This window comes from Muscardinus avellanarius (genome assembly GCF_963383645.1).
Source record: "Muscardinus avellanarius genome assembly, chromosome: 1".
Lineage (NCBI taxonomy): Eukaryota > Metazoa > Chordata > Mammalia > Rodentia > Gliridae > Muscardinus > Muscardinus avellanarius.
In genome coordinates this window covers 44,997,925-45,022,498 of record NC_137786.1, presented here as the reverse complement: position 1 = coordinate 45,022,498, position 24,574 = coordinate 44,997,925, and the positions used below count along the sequence as shown (strand labels likewise).

Sequence of the window (24,574 nt, the reverse complement as noted above, 5' to 3'; positions counted from 1 at the left end):
CCAAATCTTTGCTCGTTTTTTCAATTAGTTTGTTGCTCTTTTTCTTAGTACTTATAAAGAGCTTTGATATTTTAATGAAACTAGGCCTGTGACTATGATAATTTTTTGTGGGTGGGGGGGCACTGGGGATTTCCCTCTCAGCTAAACCCCCAGCCTGATTTTATTTCTTATTTGGAAACAGGGTCTCACTATGTTGCAGATGGCCTCTCTTAAGTTGTCACGGTAGGCTTCGAACCTGCGATCCTCCTGTCTCAGCCTCCCAGGTACTGGGATTACAAACATGTGCCACCATGCCCACATGAATTTAAGTATTTTTCCAGTTTTGAGTGGAAATATTATATTTTTCTCAGTAAATGCATTCCATTTTACTTTATAATAAAAGTTATAAATCTTTTCTTTTCCCTTGTGACTTGTCTTTTGGTTGTTGCTGAAAATCAAAATAAGGGCCTTGTACATGCTAAGCACATACTCTACTGCTACACCCTCAGTCCCTATCAGTCTTTTCTTTTAGAGTCTCCTAATTTATGTCATACTTCCCTATTCTGAGAGCATCATAACATCTGAATCTTATCAGATGAAGTCCAGTGAAGTCCAGTGGGACTTCATCTGATAATATGAATATAATAGCTTGAATATAATATGAATATATGAATATAGTAATATGAATATGAATATAGTAGCTTCCTTGCAACTATAAGCTGCATGCACACACACATACCATCAATGAGCAACTCTCCTGGATACCTCAGTACCTGGGAAGGGACAAATATAAAAAAGACATTCTCTTCCTGCAAATTACCAATATCTTCCTTTATTCTAATGTTTCTTTTCTGAAAATTATACCTTTATCCATGCAAATGATACCAAGAATTACCAAATTCTTCAGGTAAACTGCTCTATATACACTGGTAATGGCTAAATAAAGCTACATAATATATACCCCCAAAACAAGTCTAATAGCATAACATTTTGATCATTTCATAAGTGAACAACAACATACTAAATGTTATATACACAATGCCAGGAGGGCTGTTCCTCTGCCATCCCTAGGTCTGCGTGAGCAGCCTAGTGAGCTTATGATCAATCACAGTTTGAGGAATAGCCTCAGTTTAAGAAACAGAAACAGGCTATGATCACAGTTGGAGGAAATGCTTTGCAGGCCCACAGAAACAAGGCACTTAAGTCTCCCGTGCTGCAGAGCTGACCTGAAGCTGGATTGTCTTCAACTTTAGTTGTGCTGTTGTGCTTACTACCTTTTTATTTCTTGATGTCCCCTTCTGAGCCAGACCCTGGAAGGACAGAGGATGATGCTGGAGACCTGCCACGCCAAGATGACATTTCCCTTCTATTATGTAGAATTCAGCGTCTGAATGTAGCAAAAAGACATATGCTTTACAGAAGTAAAGCTTCTTAGATGTTACTCCAGGTAATGTTTATTTGGAGGCCGCACCACTCACCACTCAAAAACCAGTCTCAGATGATGCACCTAGAAATCATGTGTGCACACACAAATTACAAACTGAAAAACATCTATTTTCCCCAGCTATACTGGGAGGTAAAAAGACACAATGATAGCTTAGCTGGAGAAAAAAAAAAAAAAAACATAACTAGAGCAGCAGCTGATTATAGTGAACATTATATGAATATATGTATGTCTTATGTAATCCTCATGATGATCTTACAGGATACTTTTACATGTTTTGTTTTGACAGATTGGGAAACTGAAGAATAAAGAGGTTGAGTAACTTGGTCAAGTCTACAAGGCTAGCATGCTGCAGCTGGGCTTTGGACCCAAGGATTTGACACTGAAGCAAAAGCTCTTACCCATTGCCTGGTACTACCTGTGCCAGGCCGAGTGCCACAGGCAGGAGGGAGAGAAAGCACCTTTATGCTGAGGAAGAAGCAGTGCACTTGAGTGTGTGTGCTGAACCTCTGATGAACTGAGAATTGGCAAAATACCAGGAAGGTGCTAACAAAGAGATAGCCCAGCCTTTTCCCCAAGTAGACATTTAGACATCTAAGTCAAACGTCTGGTTTCTAAAACTGTGCTAAAAATTCCTGCCCTTTGTTTACTAAATACCAGCAAAACTTGTCCAACTTCAAGTACCTTCCATACTTCTCAATCAGGGTGTTTAAATACAGTCTTGAGTAAATATTATAATTTTCAATGGCATCAAACTGAGCTTAAAGATTATTTAAGGCACCTTCAAAGTTGTCCACATTTAGGTAGGTGGCAACCCACTTGCTTTGTTTGCCGAAACAAGGTAAATGCATTGTTTCTACTTCAACCTCAACCCTAGAGCCAGGTGAGGTCAGGGTGGGGGCTTTTGTCTCAAGCTGCAGTGCAAAAGTGGAAAACAGAAGACTTTGGCTCCATTTCATTAGTATTCCCTGCACATTTCATAAACCACACCTGAAAACAAACAGTTTCAGTTATTGTTAAGCAGCTTTCATGATGAAAGCTTAGGCTTAATTAAGTTTTACATTTTTAAAGTATTTGGGGTTGCCCTAGCACCTTTAAGACATACTGGGCCCAGGTCCCAGACAGATTAATAAACAGAAGTTAAAGATCTTTCATAGGGAAAATAAAAAGCCCTGAACTTTGAATCATATTTTCACACCACAAATACCGAGGAAAGAATGTGATGCTGATGTCTCTAAGTGACTGTCTTGGATAGAAACCTTTAGAAGGCAGAGCAATAGACCAAGGACGTATAGGGGTGTCGCCTGACATGTTCCAGCTGAACCTAAACTGAATTGGGTTTAAGCAGTGTGGTCTGTGATAAGACAGTGATGTATTAGGAAAACACTGTAGTAAGATGGAAGGAGCCATAGAGTTGATAATATTGTTTACTTCTATCGATGGCACCCAAATTCTCATCTTGAACCCTCATGTTGCACCTGAACTGTCAACTTATATTCAAATCCAACTCAACATCCCCATGTGTCTCATCTTATGGCTTAGATGTGGTATATCCCCCAGACCTCATATGTTGGGCAGTGCAGCAATCAGATGAAATATTGAATCATGAGGGCTCTAACCTCATTGGTGGATTAATCCATTGATGGATTAATAATTTGAATGGATTTACTGGGTGGTGACTGTAGCAAGTGGGTCATGGATGGATGGAGTAGCTCACAAGGCACAGAGCCATAGGCTTTGTCTGTAGTCCCTTCTCTCTCTGCTCCCTGGCTGCCATGAGCAAAGCAGCTTTTCTCTGCCACACCCTTCCGCCATGATGTTTGACCCTGGAGCCGGCTGACTATGGACTGAACCTCAGAAACTATAGGCCAAGCCAAACCTTGCCTTTACTAAGTTGTTCTTGTCAGGTGGTTTGGTCACAGCAGTGCAAAGGTGACTAACAAACTACCAGATAGATATCTCAACTTTAACATGTTCAAATAAAATATCCCTGACAGTCTCAAAGACCTTTTCCTTTCTTTAGTCTTTCTCATCTCTATTGAAGACAAAATGCATCTTTTTCAGTTACTTAGGCCAGAAAATTTGGGGTCATCCTTGACTTTTTCTTTCATATCTTTTATCTTTACACCCAATCCTGTTGGCCTCCATTCAAAATATATCTAGAATCTAGCCACTGCTCAGCACCTCTACTACCATTCTGGTTCAAGGCATCATCATCTCTCACCTGGATTCTTTTTTTTTTTTTTTTTTTTTTTTCCTTTTTGCAGTAGTAGGGGTGGAACCCAGGGGCATTCTACCTCCGAGTGACACCCCAAGTCCTATTTTTTATTCTTTATTTTGAAACAGAGCCTTACTAAGTAGCTAAGGCTGGCCACAAATCACAATCCTCCTGTCTCAGCTTCCCAAATGCTGGGATTACAAATGTGCACCACCACGCCTGGCTTCCTGGATTCTTTTAAGAGCCTCTTCAGTGGTGCTCCAATTCTCTGGGTCCCCTCTCCCACCATCCACATGTATTGTCAGCCTGTAAACAGTTCTGTGCAATAGAAATATGAGTCGCACACATAAATTTAAAGTTTCCAGAAACCTCATTTTAAAAAGCAAAGCAGCCAGATTAAATTAATTGTAATAATATATATATATATTTACACAATCTGGGCACCTTGTGTCAGAACTTCTCTGTTTTCATCTCCTCTTACTCTCACCCCTTACTCTGCTCCACATGTAGTCCTGTCTCGGGGCCTTGGTACATGATGTTCCCTCTACATGAAATTCCCTCTCTGTAGATTCGTGCACGTCTGACTCCCTCAGCTCCTTCACAGGATATTAAGGCTTTCTTCAAATGTCAACTGCTCTTTAAGGCTTTTCCCTTTTCCTGCCTTCCCTACTTCAAATCCTATGATCCCCTTTCCCTAGTTTCTATTGCCCTTCCTGCTTTATTTTCCTCAGCTTTTCTTTTCACCAGCTATCATATTAAGTACAGTATTTAATAATTTAGTTGTGTGTATATATTGGGGGAGGTATTGGGGGTTGAACTCAGTGACATTCTGTCTTGGAGCTATACCCCCAGACCTATTTATTTATTTATTTATTTATTTATTTATTTATTTAAGTACTAGGTAGGGATGGAACCCAGGGGCATTCTACCTCCAAGCTACACCCTCAGACCTATTTTTTTATTCTTTTGTGTGTGTGTGGGGGGGTGTCTGGGGATGGAACTCAGAAGCATTTGACCTCTGAGCTATACCCCCTGCCCAATTTTTTATTCTTTATTTTGAAACAGGGTCTCACTGAGTTGTGGAGGGCCTCACTAAGTAGCTGAGGCTGTCCGCGAACCGTGATTCTCCAGTCTCAGCCTCCCAAATGCTGGGATTACAAATATGCACCACCACGCCTGGCTTCCTGGATTCTTTTAAGAGCCTCTTCAGTGGTGCTCCAATTCTCTGGGTCCCCTCTCCCACCATCCACATGTACTGTCACATGTATTGACAGCTGAGGCTGTCCACGAACCACAATCCTCCGGTCTCAGCCTCCCAAATGCTGTGATTACAAGCGTGTGCCACTATGCCCAGCCTATTTTTTTTTTTTTACTCTTTATTAAAAGGTTTTTGTTGTCTATCTGACATCCACATTTAAACAGATAGGCTTTGTTTTCTCAGTCAACCCTAAACCCAGGAGATCCTTTATCTTCATCCTTGTCATGCTCTGATAAGATAATTTAAATAAGGGCAGGCAAGTGGTTCTTTGTTTCCTCCAAGAGTGTTACTTTGGAGGCAGGGCCTATGTGGTCTTGCTCCATGCGTGTGTGTGTGTGTGTGTGTGTGTGTGTGTGTGTGTGTAACAGAGAGAGAGAGAGATATGCTGAGAATTAAACCCAGGGATGCTCTACCTCTCAGCTATACCCCTAGGCATTTTTATTTTGAAATAGGGTCTCGCCAAATTGCTGAGGCTGACCTCAAATCTGTGGTCGTCCTGTCTCACGTACTAGGATTGCAGGTGTGTACCACCTTGCCTCCTTTACTACTGTTGCAGGCATTCCACAAATTCCAAGGAATAGATCCACGGAGAGCACCCTCAAGAGAACGAGTTATTTTCAGCAAGGTACAAGAGTCTCACATCCACAGGTGGATCAAAGGATGGAATTGCTTTGGAAATTTGGAGAGATGAAAAATCTCTCCAGTGTAATACAATTATTGATGCCCACCGTGATAGCTTTAAGGTGATCCCACAATTTTACATTCAACAAGGATTTTGAGTTTTCACACCTATTCACTTAACCCTTAAGGCAAGTTATAATATCCACATTTAACAGACAAGGATGTGGAGCCTCAGTAATGTCTTGTTGGAGATGACCAATATATGGGAACAACAGTTTGGTCCCCATGAGCAGACTTCATGATCTTTCCCCTGTACTCAGCCATCCATCTGGGCTGAAAGGAAGAATAAGAATTCCTGGACTTCCTCACCCAGAGAGCCTCTGCAGGAAGAATTCTCTAGGGATTCCATGGCCCCTCCAACAAGAGAACATTGTGGCCTGAGAGGAAACCAAGAGGCCAGGAATTTGCATTTTTAAAATAAATCATTCCAGGTGAGTCTTTGTTAATCTCCCATGTTACAGGTGATACTCACTAAACTGGGAAAATAAAGAGCTTGCTCAGAATTACAGGTAGATAGGTGTAACCCTGGCCAGAACCTGAAACCTATTCCTTCCCCCGACCCCTACATCTCTTTCTACATCAATTTCTGTCCAGAAATTTGCCCTCTGATTACAAACAGTTGTCAGCTTTCTTCTGGATTTGGGTGGCTGGACCTTCCTGTTGGTAGTAACCTCTCTTCCGGGATTGCCTCTGAGAAGTTGAGGCTCTCTGGGCTTTGTGCCTCTGGGAAATGCCTGTAAGTAATGCTACTTGAGCCCATGAACCCCTTCTCCTAAAGGGCCAGAGACCCTCAGGAAGATTCCTTCAGGTCAGAGGAGGACCCGTACTTCTACCTGGACAGAAGTCTACAGACTTGCAGTGCCTTAAAGAAAGGTCCATGTCCAGTCGGCCCTCCTGCCTGGTTCACCCCCACCCCACCACACACACACACATCACATCACATCTCTATTTCCCTGAGCTTCTCCAGAAGAAGCAGAAAATGAGTAAGAAAGGACTGGGCTACTCGGGACAGAGAGTTAGAAGCTAAGGACTTAAAACATCAGAGGAGCAATTCGGTAACAACCCTGCCGCACTGTAGTGGTCTGCAGCGGCTGCCGCCTCCACCAGCTTCCCTCCGAGGGAGTGCAAGTGCGGGAGGAAGCCTGTTCAGAGGCCTGCGGGCTTGCTGCCTGAGGTTCCTGTGCGCAATTGTGTTTTGTTGGACCTCTAATGCCCCCTGCCAAGACTGGCTCCTACATTCTCAGCAGCACAGAGGACCCGGTCAAAGCTCTGCTCGTGGAGACCCGTCGAAGGAGGGATACCGACCGACACAAAGCACGAATGCACGTCTGTGTGGGTCCCTGAAGAAAACCGCTGATGGAGCCCAGTCCGACCTTTATTTAGAGCCGAGAAGCGGCCTTTACAAAATCACCGACCTGGGCTAGAGCCAACAGGGAGGGTGCTCGCTCGTGCCCCTTGGGAGAACCCTTTCCCCCTGAGTGCAGGGGACCCCCTCATCAGCTGGGCCCGCGGCTCACCTGGTTGGGGAGTCACCCCTCCTCCGACCACTCCGCGCGCCCAGCTCCCGCCGCGACCCGGGCCCGGGTTGCCGGGGCAACGCGGGACGCCGGAGCGGACGGCGGGCGGCGGCGCGGGGCACGGGACGCCGGGAACGGCGCCTCCTCCCGGGCCAGACGCGCGGCCGGCGGGCTCGGGGGAGTGGCTCTTTAGCCGAAGCGCGGCTCCCGTGCCGCTGGGCTCAGCCAGTGAGGGCCGGGGGGTGTGGTGCAGAGAAGGGGCAGGTGGGTACTTAGCGCCGCGCCGCCTCCCGCGCGCACGTTTGCAGCCCGTCGCGGCCGACCTGGCTGCAGCATGGTGACCCCCTGCCCCATCAGCCCCGCTGCCGGGGTAGGACGGCGGGACAACGATCAGAACCTCCGCGCCCCGGTGAAGAAGAGCAGGCGCCCGCGCCTCCGGAGGAAGGGGCCGCTGCAGCCCCTGAACGGAGACTCGGGAGCCCGCGACCTGTTCGAGTCCCCCAGCTCCGGCTCGGACGGCGCAGACAGCCCCGCCGCGTCGGCCGCGCGCTGCAGCCCTCGGCCCTGCCCCGCCCAGCCTCTGGCGCCGCTGGACCTGCAGACCTTCCGCGACTACGGCCAGAGCTGCTACGCCTTCCGCAGGGCGCAGGAGGACCTCTTCCACCCGCGGGAGTCGCTGGCGCGGCAGCCACAAGTGAGGCGCGGGTAGAGCCGCCCCGCCGCCGCCCCCTGCCCCTGCGCCTGCCCCCGGTCCTCTGCCCCTTGTCCTCTGCCCCCTGCCTCCGCTCTCTCCTTCTGCCCCCGCCTCTGCCCTGCCCCCTGCCTCTGCCAGGCTTTCTCCTTTCCCGCCTTCGGTGCTCCGAGGCGCCCTGGCCAACCCCAGGCGGAGCCCGAGCGCCCTTGGAGCGCCTGGCGACCCGCCTGGCTTTACAGATGGAGAAGGCGACCTGCCCCAAGTCTTGCAGCTAAGGGGGCGGCGCCGAGTGCAGAGGAGTTAGTTTCTAGGTCGAGTCCCGACTCCTACCGACTCCGAGCACGTTATTTAACAATTCTGTTTGTTTCTTCATCAGCAAAACCGCAGGCACGAATCTCAGCATCCCGCCTTCCAACCCGCCAGCGCCCTTCCGAGAGCCGCGCTGCCTGCGCGTTTCCCAGTCTCCACTGCGTTGAGCTATTCCTCCTCCTTCATGCCTTCCTCCGGACAAGTCCCCGGGGTCTCCCTGGCCCCTCCTTTCCGCAGCCCCACCTCGGTCCCTGGGCTCAGCCCGCCTCCCTCCCGCAGGTGACCGCGGAGGCCCGCTGTAAGCTGCTCAGCTGGCTGATCCCCGTGCACCGCCAATTCGGCCTCTCCTTCGAGTCCCTGTGCCTGACTGTGAACACTCTGGACCGCTTCCTCGCCACCACGCCGGTGGCTGCAGACTGCTTCCAGCTGCTCGGAGTCACCTCTCTGCTCATAGCTTGCAAACAGGTACCTGTGTGGGGCGGCGCGGGCGAGGGGTGCGGCCACCGCCCGGCCCTCTGGCCTCCCAGCGCCCTGGCCCGCACGATTCCATGTGTGGGTTTCCTTGAAGTCATTTTTGCACACGCTTGCAGATCTGTACATCCCAAGGCGTAATTTTACACACAGTTCTCCCGCAAACTAACAATCCTTCCGCTCACCCCCGCCCAGCAGTCTGTAGTCAGCCCTCAAAAGCTTCGTGGTGCCTGTGTTCTAGTCCCTGAGAAGAAAAAACACTGCAAAATTCCCCAAACTTGGTTTTTAGTCTGACAGTAGTTAGAAAAGCTACGCCGGAAGAACACCGTAGGTGATTTAAGTGGGCGTGGTGAACAGGGGAAGCCCCAGATGTGTCTCTGGAAGGGACAAGGCGGAGGCCCGGTTTTCGCCTAGGTTTCAGGCTGAGGCGGACTTCGGGTCTCCAAGCCTAGGCCTGAGCTAAGTGCGCCCTCTGTTGCAGGTGGAGGTGCACCCACCGCGCGTGAAACAGCTCCTAGCCCTGTGCTGCGGCGCCTTCTCCCGGCAGCAGCTCTGCAACCTCGAGTGCATTGTACTGCACAAGCTGCAGTTCCGCCTGGGCGCACCCACCCTCAGCTTCTTCCTGGAGCATTTCACCCATGCGCGGGTGGAGGCCCGACAGGCTGAGGTCTCCGAGGCCCTGGAAGCGCAGGCCCTGGCGCGGGGGGTGGCTGAGCTGAGCCTGGCCGACTACGCCTTCACCAGCTACACCCCCTCCCTGCTGGCCATCTGCTCCCTGGCGCTGGCCGACCGCATGCTGAGGCTCCCACGCCCCGTGGACCTGCGCCTGGGTGAACACCCCGAGGCGGCGCTGCAGGACTGCCTGGGCAAGCTGCAGCTACTGGTGGCCATAAACAGCACCTCCCTGACTCAAGTGCTGCCCCTCCAGATCTGCGAGAAGTGCAACCTGTCCCTGAGCTCGAAATAAAACAGACTCGGGCTCCTATTCCCTCGCCCCAGAGGCTGGACCTTCCCGGTTGCCTAAGACGAGTGCAGTATTTGTCCAAAGAAAAGGCTCAGGACCCCTGCTTGCCGTCCTGCGGGCTGTAAATAGTGTACACAGCAGAATCGAGTAGTTTATTTATTTTTCTCTGCTCACACGAGAGAGCTGTCTTTTCCTCAATAAACAGCCCTTGTTTGTTGTTGTCTGAATGCGGCCATTGCAGTGTCTGTCCTGGGAAAGAAGTCATTCCCCGGAGTGGGGGAGGGATCCAGGGAAACCTCCCAGGGTTTTACTTTGTAGTTAGCATCTCTGTGAGAACTACCTGGCGAGGTTCTAAATGCCACAGTTCTAGTGATAAGAGGACTCAGGGTCACTTTTCTTCTTGAGTCTCGTGAAAATTCCTGTCATGGGGCTGAGTGCAGCCCCAGTGGTCCAAAGGGTGTGGGAGGGGTGCAGCAGTCCATGCTGTCCAGGGGGGCCACTGGCTGCATTGCTAAGGCAGTTGACACGAAGCAGGGAAGCTTTGGAGACCCTGCTGGCACACTAGTAGAGGGCAAAGCAAGAAATACTCCAATATAGGGAATCCTGCGTGCAACAGGCAAATATTGGAAAGGAAAGCTTTGCCGGGTGTCAGGGCCATTGCACGTTGAGCCCACTTCCTCCGCAGTCGCGTGGTTTAATTGTTCGCCTCACTACACGTGAGATCAGGGTAAGTGGCATGATGGTAATAAAGGTTCTATCGAGTGTTTATGATGTGCCAGGTAGTGTTCAGCATTCATTATTTTGATCCTCTGACAGTTCTATGAAGCAGTCCGTTATTCCATTTTTCAAAGGACAGTGCTGGCGCACAGGATTTGAAGTAAGGTGATCTTAGTCCAGAGTCCTACCCTTAGCCATACTGCTAAACTTCTCCCATTTATAAGCTGCTGGAAGACTTCAAACACTCTCCCACTGAGTAGTTTCCTCATATGTCTTTTGCACAGTGGTTTCCATTCGTCAGGGACTGTGGGGGATCCGTTTGGAGAGCCAGGGCATCCCTTGCTTCCAGTCCTGCCTTAAGACTCATTTTACAGACAGGGTAACTGGGCTGGGAAATGACACAGAAGCTCCCTGGGCTTCTGCAGATCTACACTTATCACACTGTCTTTATTCTCACTGTTATGAATCTGTTCTAGGTCCTGAATCTCCACCACCTGCAGCAGATTCCTTAACCAACCTCTCTGAGTTCTACTACTGACAGCAAGGTTGTTGTGAAGTTTAGGATTAAGCTTAAATACAAGACAGCAGAAAGTTGTGATTCAACAAATAGGCTCCGGAGCCAAGCTGCTGAGTGACCTGAGGAAGTCTATGCCCACATCTCATCTGTAAAAACAGGAACAACAAAGCTGGGCGTGGTGGCTCACACTTGTAATGCCAGTACTTGGGAGGCTGAGATAGGAGGATTGCAGGTTGGGGGGCTAGCCTCAGCAACTTGTGAGGCCCTCTGCAACTTGGTGAGACCTGCTGGGAGTGCAGCTCAGAGGTAGAATGCCACTGGATTTTATGCCCTGTACAAAAAAAAAAAAAAAAAAAAAAAAAAAAGGAACAACCTATTTGACAAGGTTGAGGTATGGTACTACTGAGATGCTTCATATAGCTCTAAGCCCAGTTGAGCTCACTTCCTTCTTCTTGGCACATAGAAAGCCCCCAAGATGGGAAGCTACAAAATGGTGAGAGGACTAATGCAGAAAAAACCTGGAGCAAAGAAATAAAGCAAATGAAGCCGGGCGTGGTGGCTCAGGCTTGTAATCCCAGCATTTGGGAGGCTGAGACCAGAAGATCACGGTTTGCAAACAGCCTCTGCGACTTGGTGAAGTCCTTTGCAACTCAGTGAGACCCTGTTTCAAAATGAAAAATAAAAAATAGGGCTGGGAGTGTAGCTTGGATCCATCCAAGTTATAGTACCACACAATCTATCCCCAGTACCCCCCCCCACGCACACACAAAGCAAATGAGGGGAAATGTTGTTTGAGGGTGAATATATGGCTCATTGTACTGTTGGTTTTTTTCAAAGCTTCTGTATGGTTGAAAAATTCTTTTAATAAAAAGAAATCGTTTTTTTGGGGGGAAGGATCCCAGTTATGTGCCATTGTATTTAGAATAAATTTAAATGTATGACAAATAAAAGGCCAAGACAATAAAAATAAAAAGCCAAGGCAAAGCAAATTTGGAGGACTTTCTTCACACTTCTCTCCACCTGCACTTCCAGTGCTCTGCAGAGCCCAGGGGGCTTACCCTGAGCTCCTTGGGGCCCTGCTTTCCGGATATGTTATAATGTAAACTCTCCAGGCACTCTTCTCCTCCTTGACTCAGGGAGAGGAAAGTGTTCTGTCTTGTTCACCACTGTTTTGGGATGGTGAAAAAGGAAGAGGAAGAAGTCCCAAGTCCCAAGCTCTGTGGGGCCCTCAGCCCAGCTGAAAGGAGGTGGGAGCTGGTCCTTCTCTGAGAGTGACTTTGGAAGTTGTATTCACCCTTATCTACTCTGTCATTCAGCTAAATCCCCCCAAACCCTTATCCCTGTCTTTCCTGGTGCTAATTTCTCGAGGAACTTAGTGATTAGTTCCCTAATCATCCAAACTTGAAGTCATATAATTATACTATTTCAGTTACTGTTGCCACAGATAAACTATTATATACTGTCTGTGTTTTCTACTCCAGTTTGGAAATCATTGATTTGAAAAGTGGCCCTGCCCTGAAAAATGTATCATGGTCTCCATGTGAAGAGCTCTCTCCAAAACTCAGCTAGAGCTCCTCTACCTATTTTACAGACTATTGGCAGTAGGTAATGATGGGGCGGAGAAGAACTGGTGTATGGCTGAGCTACTCAGGAACCAGGGGAACAGGTAGAAGGCCCCTGGACTGTATCCAGGAAAACTGGAAGTTTGAAGAGAAGGCTGCTTTAAAAAAAAAAAAAAAAGTCAGACTAGGACTGGCGGCACAGACCTGTAATCCCAGTACTTGGGAGGCTAAAACAGGAGGATCACAGGTTCAAGAACAGCCTCAGCAATTTAGCAAGGACCTCAGCAACTCAGTGAAACTCTATTTCAAAACAAAAAATAAAGTAGGGCTGGGGTATAGCCAGAAGTAGAATGCCCCTGGGTTGACTCTTCAGTAACACACACACACACACACACACACACACACACACACACGTGTGTGTGTGTGTGTGTGTGTGTGTGTGTGTGTGTGCTAATTGTCTATGGTGCTAATTGTCTATGATCCCAGTACTTGGAAGGCTGGAGCAGGATTTTAAGTCCAGTGCCTGGGCAACTTAATGAGACCTTGTCTCAAAATAAATATGGCTGGGGTGTAGCTTAGTGGTAGAGTACCCCTGGGTTCAATTCCCAGCACCTCCTGCGCACACACACTATAGATATGTAAGTTATCCCTACAGAGCACCGGTCACTTTACGTAAATAATCCCATTCATCTTCACAGAAACTCTATTGAGCCTGGTGCTACTGTTTTTCCACCAAAGACCTGGGGCTCAGATCTGACGGAGATCTGATCCTTGTGCACTGGACCCAAAGCCAGAGTTCTTCCCCTCTGGCAACCAGCTCTAGTAGCTAATCTCACCGCACCTCAACTCAGTTCTTATAGATGAGTAAGAGGGCCTCCATGTATATTCCAGACAAACCACTGGCAATCCACCACCCCTCCTGTTTCTTCATCCAGATAATGGGTACAAATAAAAGAGGATCAGAACAGTCTAAAACGTTCTGTAAGTGTAAGTTGAAAACAAAGTGTTTGCCCAGTGGGAGGGTACATAGAAATTCGGATTTCAGATGACTGTTGGAATCAGATGCATCTGAGAGTCTCTGAGAGGGGGTCCCTCACTCAAGGGTGCTTCTTTCTGGGAGACCCCCTTCCTGGGAGATACTTGAGACACAGGCCGGAAGATGCCTTTTTCTGAGAGAGGACTCCTGCTTGGGAAGGAGAGCTGAGACTGTGGCTAGGATGCGCAGTTGAAGTCACTAGGGGAGGCGATTGCAGGAGGTTTTGAACGACCCACTCTTGACATCTGGCCAAGAGACCAAGTGAGTCTGTGGGTGAGACCCGAATGCTGCCCGGGTTTGGGGAAAGAGGTTTCTGTAACCTGGGGGCTGTCTCAGGGGGTCCCTGCCTGAATTCTATATCCCCATGAAATCCTGCCGGGCAGGGCAAATGCTGCAGTCGGCTTCGGCGAGTGTCTCTCCACGTTTATTTGGGGCTTCGTGGCTGGAATGGGAAGAAAAGGAAATAAGAATCGCTCACTCCCTCCTCCCACCCCCGTTTATAAGTTGGAAGGCGTAGCCCGCGCGCGGGGGCCGCGGCGGGGACCCCTCCCTCCGCCTGGCGCAGCCCGGAGGCGGCGGCGCCAACACTGGCGGAAAGGGCGCTGGCGGGCCCGGGCCCCGCGCTCGCGGCTCCCGAGGGAGGCCGGGTTGCCAGGTGGGGTTAACGCCCCCGCCCGCGCGCAGACTGTCAGGGGCTGAAGGCGCCACCTCCGGCGCTCCGGCGCGAGCCTCCCTCCCTCCCTCCCTCCCTCCCTCCCTCCCTGCCGCCCTCCCGCCCTCCCTCTCCGGCTCCCCGCCACGCGCCTGCCCGACCTCGGGCGGACTTGGGAGCCGCGGGCTCGGGCAGCGCCGGGTGCGGGTCGCCATCCCAGCGGGGCCGCCACCTGCCGGGGACGGGATGCAGGCGTGCGAGGGCGGCGCGGCGGGACGCCGGGCCTTCGACAGCATCTGCCCCAACAGGATGCTGGAGCTGCCGGGCCGGCCCCTCCGCAAGCCCGGCAAGCCCGAGAGGAAGGTGGGCGGCTGGCCGGGCCGGCGGGGTCTGCGAGCGCCGTGCCTGGAGGGCTGATCCGCAACCACTGTTTCTGTGCCCGGCTAGTTCATCCCTCCGCGGAAGTGCTTTTCGGGACGCGGCCGCGGCAGCCCGGTGCCGGTGTACCAGGATCCCCCCGACGCGGAGCCCGCGGCGCTGCCAGGTGAGCCTCGAGGCACCTGCGCCGCCCGCGGGTCCCTGGGCCGGCGGGGCGGCGCGCGGCCCGGGCTCCTCTCCCGGGTGCTCTGACGTCCTGGCGGGGATCCCAGCCGAGAGCCTGGCGGAGAGACTCGGGGTCCTCAGGGTTCGCCCTGTGCGTGTCTCCTGGTCTCCCCGCGCAGCCCTCACCACCATTGACCTGCAGGACCTCGCAGACTGCTCCTCGCTGCTCGGGTCCGACGCGCCGCCTAAAGGTGACCCGGCCGCCTCGCAGGTACTTCCCTTCTCTAGGAGCCTAGCGGCCTCTGGTAACACAAATCCCACTTAGGAGTGATGGGTTTATTTCCGCAAAGGTTGGTCTCTGGGAAGAGCACAGGCACATTCAGCTGGTGGGGAGAGGCCGCGCGCGAGAACCTGAGCCTTCCAGATCCGAGCTTTCTCCTCCTTTCTGGGCTGCTTTTCCGAGACTGTTCTGACACCCTCCCCCCTACTTTAGTTTTTATTTTGAAATAGGGTCTAAGTTTCAAGTTGCTGAGGCTGGCTGCGAACTTATGAGCCTCCTGTCTCAGCCTCCCAAGTCCTGGGTTACAGGGAGTGCGCCATCATGCCTGGTTTGTTTCGAGCAGTTTTTACAGTGGGGCTCACCTGGAGAGCTCCTCTGCCATTAGAGCTGTGTCAAGGCAGTGTGGAGATTGCACCCTGAGGCACCAGGTGGGTGGGTGCCAGCAAAGTTGTTCGCTGGGCACCCGCACACAAGATACAGGACCTGGCTTCTCAACACCCCTTTCCTGACCATTTCCATTCCATGGGTATTTAAGAAGAGCAGAAGTCGATGGATAACTCCTAGGTAAAGTCTAGAAAAGAGAACGTTTGTGTTTGGGAGAAGCAGGGAGAAGGCCAAGGAAGAAATCTGACAGAAACTATTCCTCTCTTCAGGGACGTTCTTCAGCAGATGGGCACTTTAAACAAGCCCTCTTCTCCTTCAAAAGGTGTAGTCACTTGCTATTATGAGGCAAAGAGGCATTTGATTTTCCTTTCCCCAAAACCCGTTCCTTGATTTCCACCACTTGCCAAGACCTACATGTCCCAGGTAGACCATGAAGCCTCTTGGCACTGGGGTCTGAGGCTGGAAGTCTGGCTCATTGGTGGGGCATGAAGACCTCAGAAGCCAGAAGACTTAGCCAGATGCAACCCATGGAAGACCTCCAGTCCCGGCTTCCTGATAACAGGTGCTGGGGCCACAAACTCCCAGAGGACAGATTCAGTACAGAACTCTCTAGATGTGACCACCTCCTACAGCTGGAGGTGGTGATGGAGTGAGCTTCTCAGACCTCCACCAAGGGTCTCTGAGGACCTTGAGCAAGAGATCAGGGGACTCAGGGTAGGTGGCCCTGAGAGGAGAGATTGTTAAGGCAAGAGGTGGGAGTGGGCCAGGCTGGGGTGGTGTATGTCTGGAATTCCAGTACTTGGGAGGTGGAGACACGAGGATTCCAGGTTTGAGGCCAGCCCCAACAACTTAGTGAGGCCTTTAGCAATTTAGTGAGACCCTATTTCAAAAGCAAAAAATAAAATAAGGTCGAGGGGTATAGCTTAGAGAGAGAATGCCCCCTAGGTTCAATCCCCAGCGAAAACACACACACACACACACACACACACACACACACACACACACACGGAGTGGGTATTACTCTGGAGAGTCTTTTTTTTTTTATTATTTCTTTTAGATCTGGATGCCCAAATAAGAAGACAAGCCTGAGAATTCTTCACCTGACTCAGAGGCCCAAGTCTCTCCCCTATACACCAGCATTTTGTTTTTCATTGCTCTCTTGTGTATCTGTCTTTTTATTTAAAATTCGCATTTTTAAAAATGGGTGCATTGCAATTATGCATCATGGTAAGGCTCAGAGTGACAAGTGTATACATGCGCACAGCATTTTCTGTGTTTCCACCTGCTTCCCCACAACATGTTTTATTAATTAATCAATTTATATTTGCAGTACTAGGATTGAACTCAGGGTCACTCTACCTCCAAGCTACACCCAAGCCCTATTTTTTATTATTGAAACAAGGTCTCACTAAGTTGTGCAGGGCCTCACTAAGTAGCTGAGGCTCGCCTCCCGAGTACAGGGATTACATTTTGCACTACCACACCGGCTCAACATGTTTATTTTTGCAAGTAACAAAATCCAAGCGGACTCTTGCTGAATTTTTGCATATGTATGCAACATTTAAATTTGATATCATGTGCCACAGGGGCTGAGACAGGAGAATCCTAGTTCCTAAACCAGCCTCAGTAACTTAGTGAGGCTCTCAGCAATGTAGGGAGACCTTGTTTCCAAGCAAAACAGGGCTGAGGGTGGAAACACACACACACAACTTAAAATAAATTGGCATCATATTCTGTTACTATTTTTTCTTGTAGTTGATAAATGCTCTATCAAATTGAGGAAGTAGGATTTGTGGATTCAAAAAAGGACAGAGGTCATTTCATGGAACAGAAGATTCAGGATTTATGCTGGGAAAGACAGCTGGTATAGAGGGAGAGCGCATCCTAGCAAACCCCTGGCCAGTACATGCTCAAATCCCAGCCCCTTCCTCCTGGGGATGGTAGACAGAGAGAGGGAGGCTTTAGAGTTGTCAAAACCTGGATGGCCTAGGGGGAAGCCTCTTCTGGGCCTGAGTCCTTGAATTGGCCTCCAGTCTACTCAAGGTAAGGCTTTCCTTAAGTCCCTACAGCAAGGGAGACCTTTCAATCCCCTATGAGTAAATATCCTTTCCAATTTCTTATACCAGGGTACTGTCTAGGGCCCCGAGTCCTTGTCCTTTATAGCATCAGTGTCCAACTGGTGCTAAGGACTCTGGACTTGAATTTTTCTTCCCTGAAGGAAACTGGCAGTTTGAAGTTAGGGTCCGAATAAGTTCCTCTTCCCCCAAATATGTGACTAGTAAAGAAGGGCTTTTGGGGAGAACTGTATGATTAACCCAGAGATATGAATCAGTAGTGGGAGCTGCAGAACAGATGTTTCTTGTATTGGATGGATCCCTTCCTGTCATGGCCCTTGAGATGTTTCTCCCCTTCCTAGTGCCATCTTCAGTGGAAGCCAGACATTCTTGGAGGGGGAAAAAAAAAGACAATAGGGGAAAGAGAACTGAAATCGGCACTAGCATTGCAGGGCAGGAGTTGGGTGATTCTGGGTAACTTTGAGCTTCAGATTCTTCCTCAGTGGAAGTGGAAGCTTCCTGGGCCTTGCCTGCTTTCTACACTGTGAGAATTAACTGAGAATATATTCATATGCACATACATACATACACATACACACAGTGCTGCCATCTTGAAATATCCATGAGTTAAGGGAGTGAGAAGGTTCCCAGCCTCTGGCCTTATAAGTCTCCTTCCCCCTCACACATCAGTTACCTGGCAGGAGGCTGGGAAAGTGGCCTGTTCAGGAAGTTGGAGGTGCATCTGACTGTATGTCAGCTCCAACTCCACGAAAAACTGGAAAGAGCAATAGAGCCCTGGCCGCCTGTTGGTACTGAACAGAGGCGTTTCCACCGTGCCCCTCAATCACAGCCCACCCGTCTCCACCTTTTTGGATGCACACTATCAGGTCTTGGGAGGAAAGACCCCGGGTTCACTCTCCACTTTTAAAGCTCTCTGCTCCTAGAGCAGCGGCTTCTTGACTAGGTAGGGTAAGTTGAAGTCAAGGTTTCTCTGGTGCACGAAGAAGCGCACCAAGGCTGCTGGTTGGCAGAAGTCTGCCAACGAGGCCTGCTGTCCAGGGCTGAGCGCTGAGCTCCTGCACCTGCACATCTGTATCTGTGGGAGGACTGCTGAGCTGAGGTGCAGGAACCCCAGGATGGTTTTCCTTCCGCTGATCTGGCTCCCCACCAGTCCAGCGCAAGCCTGCTGGATTCCATGACCCCACGGGGCTTGGTTTTTCAGGTACATGATTTGGCTGCAAACAAAAGTTGCATGTCGGGGTGCGGAAAGTATCTGTTCATCTAGGAATTGTTCTGGAAGGGTCAGACTCCACCTTGACCAGTTTATACCCCTGGTTTATTTTAGGACCATTCCTTGCAAACGGAATTGGACTTTGATCTGCAGAACTTCAGAGACACAGTGGATGAACTCATTGCAGGCAAGTAAAGTCTCTTTCCGGTTAAATAATAGCATGGGTGTCCTCACTCCCAAATTGGACTATAACTAGATTTTGTGGTCATGAAGGTAGTAAACAATCATCTGTGAGTCACCGACCAGCATCTCACCAAAGGATCAGGCTCTTCCCTGTCCAGGATACTCCCTGTTTCCACTGGAGTAGTCAAATCCCTCAATGAATTGGTATTGGTTCTGGGAGAGCGATCCCTATGTGGTGGTTTGATTGGGGGCAGAGGGGCAAAGGCCTTCCCTGACTTCCAGGTCCAGACTCTGTATGCGGAGGCTTGCTATCACTACAGGGTATCAGGAAGGGCCCAGCAATCACAGGCTCTGAGTGAGGAAGGTTTCCCAAAGTCTCCACATAAACCCTGCGCCTGGCTGGCATTTTGCCCACTCGCCAGTTGAGCACAAGACCAAGGCAACAAATCCAGCTCTTGCTCTTTCCCAGACTCGTCCTCTTTGATGTCACCTGCCCTGGCCGGCAGTGACTTCCCCTTCTCTCCCTGTGAGTCGCCTTTCGGGCCCTGCCTCTCCCCGCCGCTGGACCCCCAGGCCCTGCAGTTGCCGCTACACCCTCCTGACGTGCAGCCAGAGCAGTATTGGAAGGAGGTGGCGGACCAGAACCAGAGGGCACTGGGGAACGCTCTCGTGGAGAATAACCAAGTAGGAAACCCGGGCTGGCAGCCAGGAATCCTGGGCCGGGTGGGGCTAGGGTTGCCAGTACTGGGATGAGCCCCAGTGGACGTCTGACCAATGGACCGGCAAGGGGCGGGGGGGGGGGGAGTCAAATAAGTCGATTATTTGCAGGCGTGTAAAATGTCCTTGGGTGCTCAGTTCCGGATGAAAGACCAAGATCTGAGTTTAATCCCTGCGGACAAGACCGAGCACGGTGGCCTCTGCCTGAATATGTGGGTCTCCTCCTGTAGCTTCACGTGACGCTGACCCAGAAACAGGAGGAGATCGCCTCGCTCAAGGAGCGGAACGGGCAGCTGAGAGAGCTCGCCAGCCGGACCAGGCACCTGGCGTCGGTGCTGGATGTAAGTAAGGCGCAGGGGTGTGGGACACAGAGGGACAGCGAAACTGTTCCAGTGCACCCCGACCTTGCTCGCTGCGTGGGACTGGACGGGGCCTAGGAAATACGTGGGGGGAACGCTGGGCGCGCGGTGCGTGGCACACCTGGGTCTCCTTTTGCGCTCTCGCACCTGGCGAGCCCGGCTGGTCCCAGGGCGGCGCTCGTCCCCATCTTTCGTAGAAGCTGATGATCACTCAGTCCCAAGATTGTGGGGCTGCGGCCGAGCCCTTCCTGTTTAAGGCCACAGCTAAAAGGAGCCTGGAGGAGCTGTTCAGCGCGGCGGGTCAGGATTGCGCCGAAGTGGACACCGTCCTGAGGGAGATTTCCCGGCGCTGCGACGAAGCCCTACAGAGCCGAGATCCCAAGCGGGCCCGGCTGCAGCCCCAGCCCAGGAGCGAGGACCACAGGCCGGGGAACCTGCACGGCGCCTTCCGGGGACTGCGCACTGACTGCAGCCGGAGCGCGCTAAACCTGAGCCACAGCGAGCTGGAGGAGGGCGGCTCCTTCAGCACCCCCATCCGCAGCCACAGCACCATCCGCACCCTCGCCTTCCCCCAGGGCAATGCCTTCACCATCCGGACAGCCAATGGGGGCTACAAGTTTCGCTGGGTCCCCAGTTGAGCCGGGATGTGATCCCCTAAAACACTGCCCTGCAAACCAAATGAAGCACCTGGAGGCCGAGTGGGAGTAGCTAGCACTGTCCCCCAGCTCTGGCCTTTCAGAGCTCACTCTCCAAGCAAGTGATACACGCAGACTTTTTTTTTTTCCCCTGGAACAAAAACGTCTTGATATTGGTGCAAAGTAAAGTTCTGCTATGAAACACTGTATAATACCCAACTTCACAGTGAAATATAATGTGTGTATATTATACTCAAATGTCAGTCAATTTTATAAAGTATTTATAGCTTTGAATTATGGAGAGCAGGAAGGGATTTAGAACGCAGGTAGATATTTTTAAAAATATATAATTCCCTGGTTTGTAAGAAGGAAAAGGGAGACTCCAAGAAGTTAAGCAATTTTCTATTCCAGGAAACAATATTGGGAGCTTCCAATCACTAGTATTCCAGGATTCTAGTTCCAGAAGCCTGGTCTCTGGGTGAATGTTTCACTACATCACAACTTCCCTCAGTCCTGGAAAGGTACATAATTTTGTTACTATTAAAAACTTTTATTTCAGCTTCCAGAAACAAACAAACAAACAAACAAACAAACAAACAAAAGAGGTAACCTAACCGGTTGCCAAATTCCAGTACTTGGAAGGTTGAGTTGGGAGGATCAAGGGTTCAAAGCCAGGCTCAGCAATTTAGCGAGGCCCTCCAAAACGTAGTGAGACCCTGCTTCCAATTAAAGAATAAAAAATAGGGCTGAGAGTGTATCTCAGAAGTAGAACACTCCTGAGTTAAATTCCCAGTGTGTGCGCACATGTGTGAGCATACACACACACACACACACACACACACACACACACACACAGAAAAAGAAACCAACTATGGAAATCTTGGTAAAAGTAAACAATTTGAATTCCACAGATAAAACTGGAGTGCACATCTTGTTTTACATTACTTGACTTCATCCTTTAAGAAAAGCTTGCATGTTATATGGTGCCCTCGCTTTGGCTTTTCTTGTATTTCCTTTGTCTGGGGTTCCCTTTTGCACTCTACCCTGGACTTAACATGAATGGCACATGTTCTGCAGTGCTCTCTCCCTGTCCTCCACAGTTTTTCACAGGCGGGCTCCTTCTTGCATCTGAGAGCAGAGCTTGGACACATTTCCAGCGGTGCCACACACTGCATTGCTGGTTCTGCCCTGTGAGTGGACAGATCAGGTAACAGGTGAGCTGGGCAGGGTGGCAGGACCTGCTCCTCCAGTTTGCCATGTGTACTGTTATCTGTATTTAAGTAGCCATTTAGAAACCGAAAAAAAGTGACAAAATAGACCACATTTCCTCATATTTTGTCTAACAAATGGACTAAAAACATAACAGTAGATGGCTCAAATTTTTTGTTATCTACTCAAATATAAAGTTGCCACAGTCCAGGACCAGAAAAAAAGAAAACAAAACAAATAAATGAAACTCCTTTAACCTGTCCTGAAAAGCAATGGGCTTGTCAAAAGCCTTCCCTCTCACTCCTCAGTTAGTATTCTCATCATGAATTACCTTTCATGACCAAAAAGTTCAAAAATATTTATAGCAATTGTTTTCTGTACAACTTATGCCTGGACTTGAAAAATAAGTACTTATAATTGCCTTTGATTTTATAGTCCTATGATTGACATGTTAACTATCAGCAACTCTACTTCAGTCTTTTCCATTTCTGGGGAGAGAAAGCTATCTTATGAACTAATGTCACAAAGGACCAACTTTACATTAGTAGAGTTAAAAAAAAGTTAGATTCACTCATTCATGTAACACATATTTATTAAATGTTACTGAAAAATCTCAGTAAATAAATAAAAAAACAGTGAAAGGACAAAACACATATTTTCTTCTGAAAAGAGAAAAATACTAAGTGATTATGTAAGTCCTATGAAGAGTAAGGACAATGTCCTAGTCAGCGTGGGCTGCTATAACAAAATAAACAGGTGGCTTAAATGACAGAGAATTCTCATAGTTCTGAAACTGAAAGTGCAAGTTTACTGTGCAGGCTGATTACTCTTCTGTATTGTGATGGCCACCTTCTTGCTGGATACTCATGGCTGGACAGGAGAGGAGAGAAAGAAGGGAGGGAGGGATAGGAAGAGGGAGGGAGATCTATTGAGTAGTTCTGGTAAGGGGGAGAGAAAGAAGAGGAGAAAGGGAAGAAGAAAAGAAGGAGGAAGAGAAGAAAAAAGAAGGAAGGAAAAAGAAGAAGGAGAAGGAGGAGAGAGATTAGAGATTGAGTTCTGGCCTTTTCTTGTGAGGGCACTAATTCATTCCATCATGATGGAGGCTCCATCCTAAGACTTTCTCTCAACCCAATTAATCCCCAAAGGCCCCACCTCCAAGTGCTTCAAATACTATCTCATTGGGAACTAGAACTTCGATGTATGAATGGGGGATGGTTTGCTAATATTTGATTTAGCTGCTGGTGTGTGTGTGTGTGTGTGTGTGTTTCCTGGGGATTGAACCCAGAAAATTGAACCTAGTTCTATCTCTGAACTATACCCCCAGCCTTTGTTTTTGTTTTGTTTTGTTTTGAAACAGGATCTCACTGGATTGCTAAAAGTCTCACTAAGACTCTGGTCTCTAAACCTGCAAACTTCATGTCTTAGCCTCCTAAACACTGAAGTTACAGGAGTGTGCCACCACACTTGGCTTCACAGACTATGCTTGTCACCTTTCTTAAGAAGCAAAAAATGCTTTCCCAGAAAGGCACTAGTTTGCTCCCACATATTTACCTCCTCCTTTGAGGATTTTGGAAATCGTTTTTCACTTTTCCAGCCATTATGGAAGGTAGACAAGAGAAAAAGGGCTGGGGAAAACTTTTGCATCATTCAACGAATAATGCATACCAGCATGTAGGGAGGCACAAAGGGGGAAGACAGGAAGAATGCTTCCCCCAGACCCGAACCAGAGCTTGGCCCGTCCCAGCTGGCAGGTCAAGGTCCCGGGCTTCTTTTGGGGACTTGGGAGACCAAGAGGGAAGAAAGTGCTCAGGGCATGATGCAACATGGGGTTGGAGGTCTGAATATGTGATGAGACTCTTCAACTGTGGGAGCCTCTGGCAGTGAAATGAAGGAAAGAGTAGGTGTCCTAATTAGAGTCTCCTCTGCAAGTTTCCATCTTCATCTTTTAATTAAGAAATGGAAATATTTTGTTCAGGTAATACATACTCATTTTAAACTACTTTAGATGAACAAAACTATAACAAAGTAACAATAAGTAAATAATTCCTGGTTGTATCTTTGTATACTAAGATTCTCTTTTGGAAAATTATCTTTTATTTTTAAGGATTATCTGTTGTAAAAGTTTCATTTAGAAAAGTTTTATGGATGTATGTACATAAGTATCTTTGTGTGTGTATGTGTGTGTGTGTTTAATAAAAGTTGGATTCTTCATAAATATGGTTATTGAATAGCAATAATCAGTCACCACGTAGCAATGGTCAAGGGTTCTAGAGTCCCATGGGAAGGGTTGGATTCCTACCCTGGCATGGTTGGGATGGGCTAGTTGGGAGACTTGGATCTGTGAGGAGGCCTTATCCTTCAACTTTGAAACTAGGATAATGAAAGTTATAAGGTGGTGTGTATCGAATGTTTGACACAATACTATCTGATCATATTAGCTTTCTATTGATTCTATAACAAATTAACATAGTGACTTAATACATAAATTTTATTGTCTCATATGTCAAAAGTCTAGATAGGCTCTGCTGGTTTCTCTACTTTGCTTGTTTCCTGGACTTCAAGGTGTTGGCTGGGCTCTTAGGAGGCAGCTCTGGAAACACTCCATTTCCAAGCCCACTCGGTTGGCGGAATCCAGTTTCTTTCAGCTGTAGGACTGAGGTCTTTATCACCTTGCTTGTATGAGCCAAGAACTTGTCTTTGCTCCTCGACATGTTTCTCCGGTCCTTACATGTGGGCCTCTACATTCAAAGCCAGCAGTAGTGTGTTTAATTCTACTTACACCTGGAGTCTCTTTGACTTCCTCTTTTGTTGTATCTTCCTTTCGACTCCATGAATATTGCCCAGGAACTAAAAATATAGGCATGAATTAGATAACAAATGTGTTTACATGCGTTATCTGGAGAGCAAAAATAATATCCTTATTTCTAGCGATTTTCTGGAACTTTCTCAAATGAAAAATA

At 49.0% G+C, this 24,574-nt stretch overlaps 2 protein-coding genes across 2 annotated transcripts; both read left to right on the top strand.

Annotated features, from left to right (window-relative positions):
- Window positions 1-7,431: 7,431 nt before the first annotated feature.
- On the top strand, window positions 7,432-9,538 carry CCNO (cyclin O; the record flags this gene model as incomplete). The annotated part of the gene is made up of 3 exons (XM_080710818.1): window positions 7,432-7,791; window positions 8,380-8,565; window positions 9,053-9,538. 3 exons carry the CDS (start codon window positions 7,432-7,434, stop codon window positions 9,536-9,538), a joined length of 1,032 nt encoding a protein of 343 aa, XP_080566944.1.
- Window positions 9,539-14,265: 4,727 nt separating this feature from the next.
- Window positions 14,266-20,408, top strand: MCIDAS (multiciliate differentiation and DNA synthesis associated cell cycle protein; the record flags this gene model as incomplete). Its single annotated transcript, XM_080696078.1, has 7 exons — window positions 14,266-14,382; window positions 14,467-14,563; window positions 14,742-14,833; window positions 18,626-18,698; window positions 19,164-19,378; window positions 19,642-19,752; window positions 19,968-20,408. 7 exons carry the CDS (start codon window positions 14,266-14,268, stop codon window positions 20,406-20,408), a joined length of 1,146 nt encoding a protein of 381 aa, XP_080552204.1.
- Between the last annotated feature and the right edge of the window lie 4,166 nt (window positions 20,409-24,574).